The sequence below is a fragment of the Corvus brachyrhynchos genome, unplaced genomic scaffold (assembly GCF_000691975.1).
Source record: "Corvus brachyrhynchos isolate BGI_N302 unplaced genomic scaffold, ASM69197v1 scaffold139, whole genome shotgun sequence".
NCBI lineage: Eukaryota > Metazoa > Chordata > Aves > Passeriformes > Corvidae > Corvus > Corvus brachyrhynchos.
In genome coordinates, this window is record NW_008246062.1 from 1,906,597 (window position 1) to 1,914,111 (window position 7,515).

General features: G+C 46.5%; 1 protein-coding gene across 1 annotated transcript; it reads left to right on the forward strand.

Annotated features, from left to right (window-relative positions):
* Positions 1 to 469: 469 nt before the first annotated feature.
* Positions 470 to 5,924, forward strand: LOC103623843 (phospholipase A2 inhibitor subunit gamma B). The gene is made up of 5 exons (XM_008643017.2): positions 470 to 593; positions 1,655 to 1,771; positions 3,235 to 3,384; positions 3,527 to 3,667; positions 5,542 to 5,924. The coding sequence occupies exons 1-5, from the start codon at positions 545 to 547 to the stop codon at positions 5,766 to 5,768; spliced, it is 684 nt and encodes a 227-aa protein (XP_008641239.1). The 5' UTR covers positions 470 to 544; the 3' UTR covers positions 5,769 to 5,924.
* The last annotated feature ends 1,591 nt before the right edge of the window (positions 5,925 to 7,515 follow it).

Consider the following 7,515-nt stretch of genomic DNA (forward strand, 5'->3'; position numbering starts at 1 on the left):
GAAGCTCACTGCTCTGACACTGTCTGCTTTCCTGCTGTACTCTGGGCATGAGAGCTCCTGACGCTATGATGGGAATGATGAGATGGGAAACCAGCCATGAAAAACTCAGCCACAAGGGAATTTCCCGGCTGGTCTTTGCTATACTTTGCTTCTTTGGGCCTAACAGTGAGAACACAACACGGCTTTTCAAATGGTTTATTCTCCATCATTCATATGGATGGCAGAGGCTGAACAATGCTCAAAGTCTGCACCAGAGACATGCCTGATACCACCAGGAAAGCCAGTCTTACCCCATGGGCTGCTCATTCTGAACAGGGGAAAGACAAACAGCATCACTGGTGTGAAGAAAAAAGGAAAAACCTGCATTTTAAAAGAAAAAGCAAACACTGGTGTTAGTGCTCAGCAGTATATATATTCTTCAGAGAACTTCCCCAACCTCCACTTCCCCAAAACATCCCCTTTCCTTCCAGTTTATAAAGCCCTCGTGGCACACAGTGCTGTGTTGGGCAAGACTTGGCATCTCCCTGTGCTTACATCCCACAGCATGAGAGTATCCCTTGGACTCAGCTTCCTCCTGGCTTTCCTGGACCCAGGTGAGTTTTCCACTGGGACCTGCGGGGTTATGAGACATGGAAGAGGCTGGGAACGGGATGCTTTGTGTGTGAGGCTATCGCTGCTGTCTGAGCCATAATCCATCTTGGCGGATTGGCACTGCAGAGGGGAGAGGGTGACCAGTCTTGGGGGTCTTTGGTCTTGTGGGCCAACGTGCCCATGTGCTGATGAGGGTGTTGGCATTTACAACGTGAGCGTGCAGTCTGGTTTTCTGTGGTGCTCACAGGAGGTGCAGCCAGGACAGTCATCAGAGTGATTCAGGTTACTCTGAGGCAGCCAGACTTTTGGTCAGCTGATTCAATCTCCAGGCTCATTTATTTTACTCATGTCCAGGGTTGTGTGACATTTTAGACATAATGTCAACTCAACTGTCCTTCAGCTCTGCTCCAGAAAAGCGCAGCTGTCTTGGAGGTCTTGGGTCACACCGGCCACTCCAAGTAGATGCCACAGCCACTGCAAGGTGTCTTGTTTGGCACCTGGGTTTAGGGAAGTGACATATGTCCTGGACCTGTTAATCTACATGCTGGACCCTTGTGGGTGTGTGTCATGGAACAGATACTGTTTGTCTTCTGTTGAAATACATGCTATTCCTTTCTAAGTGTTTCCTTCTGACCATCTGATATTCTGGTCTGCTTAAAGTATTCCAGCAGGTATCTGGTGAAGTGGTTTCCCCTAATGCCCACAAAGAGATATACGAAGAGATAGTGCTTACAAAGGGAGTCTCCAGTTTGTACAGAGTACAGTCAGTACCTGCTGGCAGCTCTTATTGCCCAGGCACTCGGGTGCCCTTGTTCACTGCAAAGAGAGAATTTGGGGTCTGTGAATTCAGGGACACTTGAGTGCCTGCCAGGATGAAGGGATTTGTAGGGCTGCTGCCATCAGCAAGTCCAGGAAAACCCTAACACATATTGCACAATGAAATAGGAAAAATAAGAGAAGAGAAATATGGAAAGTGCTGATCAGTGCTGAAATCAAACATCAGCAAAAGGAGAAGTGAGATCCCTTATGACTGCTGCTCAGGAATGTGTCCTCTTCTCCCCAGGGACCTGCCTCCAGTGTGAGATTTGTCACAGCATGGGAAAAAGCTGCTCTGGCCCCATGAAAACCTGCACTGGTGCTGAAGACACCTGTGGCATTATTCTGCATGAGGTCCTAATAGGTAAGACATCCTCTATGTGTGCCAGTGTGGCTTTCAGAGTGAGGCTGGCTGGGGCACTTTTCTCTCTCCCCACTTTTGTCACTGGTAGTATGGTCCATCCTTGGATAATCTGTTCATTTTCCTTTTACTGACAGAGGTCTCAGAGATCAGTATAGTCTGGGACAAGAAAAGCTCTTTATTCCTCTATTTTGAGAAGCAGTTTCCTGCTGGGAGGGTTTGATTCTTAGTTGTGGAGGGAGGGACCAAAGCCTCATAGTGGGAGGAGACACTGGCTTTTAATTCTGGCTAAGGTGAATAGCTGAGTCAAGAGGCTGAGAGGCTGAACCATAACCTACACTAAACTACTGACTCTAGTACTGGGGGTGCACTGATGATTTGTGGAGAAAGAAGTATGCCCATCCTCGAGCAGGGATGGGGACACCATGCAACCATGCCATGCCACCAGGGCTGAGCTATCACTATATCATCGTAATCATCATCATCAATCAGTTTAGGTTGGAAGAAACCTTGAAGATCATCTATTTTCAACCCCCCTGCCCTGGGCAGGGAGAACGTTCCACTAGAACAAGTTGCTCAGAGCCCCATCCAGCCTGGCCTTGAACACTGCCAGAGATGGGAGACATCCACAGCTTCCCTTGGCAACTTGTTCCAGTTTCTCACCACCCTCATTGTCAAGAATTTCTTCTTAATGTAATCTTAATCTACCCTCTTTCAGTCTGAAGCCATTCCCTCTAGTCCTATTAGTCCATGTCCTTGTCAAAAGCCCCTCTCCAGCTCTCTTGGAGCCCTTTAGGCACTGGAAGTTGCTATAAGGTCACCTTGGAGCCTGCTCTTCTCCAAGCTGAACAACCCCAACTCTTTCAGCTTGTCCTCACAGGAGATGTTGTCAATCAGTAACCATGGAAACCGTGGTTGATAAGTTAAAGCTGGTGCTGAGCCCTGACACAGCAGGACACTCAGTTGTGTTAGAGGCATGGCCTCGGTGGTTGCTCAACCTTAGTGATGTGCTTGTTGCCTTTTAGGCTGGAGGCTGGCTCATATCCTACCAGCTTTGTTGTTGGCAGCTCCAGTGCCTGTCTTCTTCTGCTAGTGCACCCTCCCTTCATCCTTCAAGCACCTCAGCAGACTCAATTTAGCTCTTCTGCTCCCCTTTACACCTCTTGGTCTTGGCTGATGGGGTAGACCAGGCTTGCCTGTGCCAAGATACTTGTGGCTGTGATGGACTATGTGCTCTGCAGACCATACACAGGCTGAGCAAGCCTGTGCTGTGGGTCAGAGGCATGTGTCACACCATAATCTCTGCAGATGGGGTGCCCTGGCTCACTGGTGATGCTTCTCAGGGGGTTTAGGGGTCCCTCTCAGGCCCCGGGACAGCTGCCTAGAAGTTGGTACAGGAACTCGCAGGAGGGGAAGGGAGTTACTTTGTGTTGAACAACTTGGCACTGCCTTCTACTTCATGACAGGGGGGATGGCCATCTCTTCATCCATCAAGTCCTGCCTGCCAGCCCACATCTGCCACCTTGGCCCTGTCACCGTGAACTATGGGAAGGTGAAAGCAAAGAGCCACTTGGTTTGCTGCACGGGCGATGACTGTCGGACCACCTCTGTGTCATGTAAGCTCTTTTTTTTCCTCATAGCCCATCCCCTCTCTGTCTGATCCATCCCAAGGTTATGCCTTCCAGGCTAAGCCATCGCCTGGGTTATTCCCCTCATTCCCTCATTGAAACCAGCTACAGCTCATGTCTTTCATTCCAGTGCCACCAGATAACGATGTGCCCAATGGATACCAGTGTCCTGCCTGCTACAGCGTGGACTCCTTTCAGTGCGGTAATGAAGTCGTAAACTGCACTGGATCTGAAGACCAATGTGTTGACCTTGCTGGGTTAATGAATGCTGGTAACTGCCTTTTATTTGGGGCCGTTTTTCTTCTGCTTGGTAAAATGGGTGAAACTAGCCTAAGATAAAGCACTGCTGACATAAAAATGGGCAAAAGATGTGAAATAAAGAGAGGAAGAGACAAGGAACTTGAAGTTGAAAACTGAGAATTTCAAGATGATCAAAGGGCAGGCTTTGTTTTTCCTTCCTTCTGCCCTATCATGCATGAATAATTGCTGGAATTCCTCATAGCATGGCATAACTGAGACCAAGAGTGGAACTGGTTTCCTGGGGCAATCTGGTACACGGGTGTGTAACAAACCTGACCAAGGCCCTGAACCTGCTGGCCTTAGCTAGGATGTATGAGGGTGAATCTGGATTTAAGCCAGTTGCCAGCTCAGTGGAGGTTCAGATGGAGCTTTGTGGAAACACTGGATTTCCCATGGGGTAATACCAGCCACTGGGGACAAGACACTGTTGCAGCGGCGCTTCTGCATGAGGAAAGCCAGGGACAAGTCCTTCCCCATGAAGTCCAGCCTTCGAACAGCTCCTTCAGAAATCTTTTTCCCACCTCAGATCCTGTAATTAGAGACAGGAAAGTAGACAGCAATTTTCCTGGTCACTCTCATTTCTGCCCCTGCTACAGGTAAAAGACTTCCACCTTTCATGACAGTCACATCTGTGTTCCACCAGGCAGGAAAAAACCCATGGAAATAAAGGGCAGCAACACCAGCTGTAGAAGCAGATTGAAAAACAATTATCTTGTATATGGTTATATGGATGAAGTTCCTTTGAGTTGATAACATTGCTAGTTGATGATGTGATGCCTGAAGGTCCTTGCTGCAGACTTTATTAATGTGCTGTCCAAACCCTAAATTAGATAATGTTTCAGAGAGACAACATGAAGGAAAACAGGAATTTTCTTAGTCACAGAAAAAGAGTGGCAAAATTAATTCAGTGTACCACTGAAATAAAAAATGCTCCTAACTTGTCTTGACTTGATTGATCAGCCTCTGTGAGTGGAAAAGGCCTGTGCAGTGTGATAAACTGTGCAGAGGAAGCAGCAGTGTAGGGCAGCACAGGAAGGTGAGGAGCTAATGAAGTACCTTTACACATTATTTGTATTTGAGATAAAATTGTCTGACAAAGTATTCCAGACCTCCATAACCTACACAGCAGAGAAACATGAGCAGCATTAGCAAAAGCAAGCAACAGGAGCAAGAATATCTGAACGGGGAGTTAGGCACTCAGCACCTGCTCAGGTCTCCTCCTCTGGGAAATGCTCCAGTGGTGGCAAAGGACAAGTTCAGGTTTCAGTGGGCTTGTCAGTAGGTTTCTCTCTTGGTTTGGCTAAAATCCTATAAAGCCTTTGAGAATGAATTCCTCTTAATAGATGGCTCAGGCTGTATTGTCTTTGAGACTTCTCAGCTCCATGTCAAATCTGACTGAGAGAAAGTCATCCAGTTCGAATGTCATGAGAGGGTCAGAGAGAGGAGGAGACAATGAATACCTGGAGTACTGTTACACAGCCCTGGTTTCTTTAGGAAGCCAAAGTTTGGGCAGAAGAATCTTTTAACATGAGAAAGATAACTACTTAAGAAATTTTCACTTTTTAAATTGAAATACTTAGAAGTTTTGAAAGTCATCTTTATTCAGCAGAAAGAAAGAAGACAAACCTTGAACTGTTTGTATTTGAAGTCAACAAAGATGGCCTTGCTGTTTCCTCACCTTTTTTCAGGGGATGGGAACAGACAGGGCTGGCAGGTTTGGAACCAACTGGATGTAACAAATGGGCAGTTCTTGGATTGGAAATGGGGACTGCACAGGCCAGGGTGGGAATAATGTTGGGGATTGGATCCCCTGATGCATGTATTTCTTGTATTTCCCCTGCATAGGTGGACTGTCTCTGAAAGCTGCCATGAAGGGCTGCACCACCATTTCTGAATGCAGTATGGTAGGAGATGGAAAAAACAGCCTGGGGATGATGGACATAAAGTTGAAACGGTTCCAATGCAGACCAGCTTCTGCTTTGCGCAGTGTGGTGTTTGCTGGGGTTGCCTCTCCACACACAACCATCCTTCCTGTCCTGTCCGGATTCATCTTGGAGAAGGTACTTTTCTGACTCTCAGTAGTGCTGGGTTGAGCAAAACCCACAGCAAACTCCAGCAGTGGTGTGCAACTTAGTCCTGTTCGCTGTAGCTTCTTCTGTATGGGGATTTTGTTTTCTGATTAGCTCTTCTTTTATATTTTCACAGAATAAAGACAGCACTTACACTTATTTTGTTTCCTCCTTTATATAATCTCATTTAAAGCTTCATCAGTTCAATTGTGGTTGGTTTTGTGTTGCATTCTCTCACTGCTTTGTCCACACTGGGACCACATGAGACTGTATGAGGTCTTCAGACCCTGCACAGGAAGTGGGAGCTCTCAAGACAGCCCTAGAGTCTACATCCACTATCTCAGTATAAGTGGCAACTTACAAAGCCACTTTTCCAGGCTCTGAAAAGGACTGGAGATGAGTTCTTGGGAGGTTCACTCTGAGTAGAAAGGTCACTTGCCCCTTTTTCCATCCCTTGTATCTTATTTGTCTAAGTAGGAGGAGTGCCTCAGCTCAGAGGGCTGCTTGTGCCCCTAGGCAGCTGTGAAATAGTATTTGCTTCGGAGATAAGTTACTGCAATAAGCAACCTGCTTCTGGCAGGAGATTTTCTCCTCATGGTTGTTCTTTTTGCCTTACCAGACACTCTCCCATTTAGTCTTAAGTTTCATGATTATCTGGAATAAATGCTTATGTTGGGAACATTTAATTTCATAAAATACATAGCTTTCCATGGTGACAGACTGCTGGGAGTCCAACTAATGGGAAGCTTCAGCTCAATGCCTTTTTCTCTTCTGTTGGCTGAACTACACCCACACCTTGTGTAGCCTCCCCACTTCTACATTCACCACCCCCTGGCTGTTCTGCCCCAGCTACCCCTTGCCTCATGGGTATCCTTGAGCTTGTATCACAAAAAAAAACACTGAAGAAAAACACCTCATCAGGCAGCACTGCCATACCTGGGAGGTAGTACCTGCTGTAGACTTAAAGATGAAGTGGTGGGAGCTCTGGGAAATGCTGGGGTGTACAGTGAAGGAGGGGTGTTAGCAAACTTCAGCATCTTCTTGTGTGTCTGTTCCCAGATGAATGGCCCACTTCTGGAGCAGACTACAGGACTGTTAAGCAAAGTTCATGGTTGTGTCTGCCCCTAATAGCCCCAGCTCACAGTGCAGTGTTTTGGGCATGGAGTTCCCAGGATCAAGCAATGCAATTTCATCTCCTGATTCAATGCTAGGAAAGCCTTGGCTGCTGAAACCAGACCATAAGATGTGGCAGTAGTGAGATGACTATGCCTACATGTGCATGCATGAATGTATATCTGATCAGCTTATAACTTGCGGCAAGGGGACTGAATGTTCTTGTAGTTTTTTTCTCCCCAGAATTTCACTTCTTCCCAAGCAGACTGAAACTCCTTTCTTCCTAGTATTCCCTCCAAATTATTTGGGATAAAATTTCATGTTATCTATTATAATAAAGGGGTGTGGGTTTGAGAGTGAAAATTAATTTTTTGGGGTGGGGAGTGAAATGATAATACAGATTTAATGCAGGGAAAGGGTTAGACTCAGTTAATTATTTGCAGAGGCTGTACAATTACAGCACCGACGTTAGAGAAGGAACACAGCTCCCTCTTTGTGGTGTAGCAATACACTGATACTGCAGCGACCCACTCCTTCAGCATTTTTCCAGATCTGATAACATCCTGGAATTAAAAAAATTCTTTATCTATGTAAGTACATTATCCCTGAACACATCTCCTGCATGCTCATGCGGAAC

What these genes read in the sequence shown, in the direction of transcription:
- LOC103623843 (XM_008643017.2), top strand. Translation starts at nt 545, where the DNA reads ATGAGAGTATCCCTTGGACTCAGCTTCCTCCTGGCTTTCCTGGACCCA. An exon ending in CCTGGCTTTCCTGGACCCAG is followed by an intron (nt 594 to 1,654) that starts GTGAGTTTTCCA and finishes TCTTCTCCCCAG; the next exon opens with GGACCTGCCTCCAGTGTGAG. An exon ending in TCTGCATGAGGTCCTAATAG is followed by an intron (nt 1,772 to 3,234) that starts GTAAGACATCCT and finishes ACTTCATGACAG; the next exon opens with GGGGGATGGCCATCTCTTCA.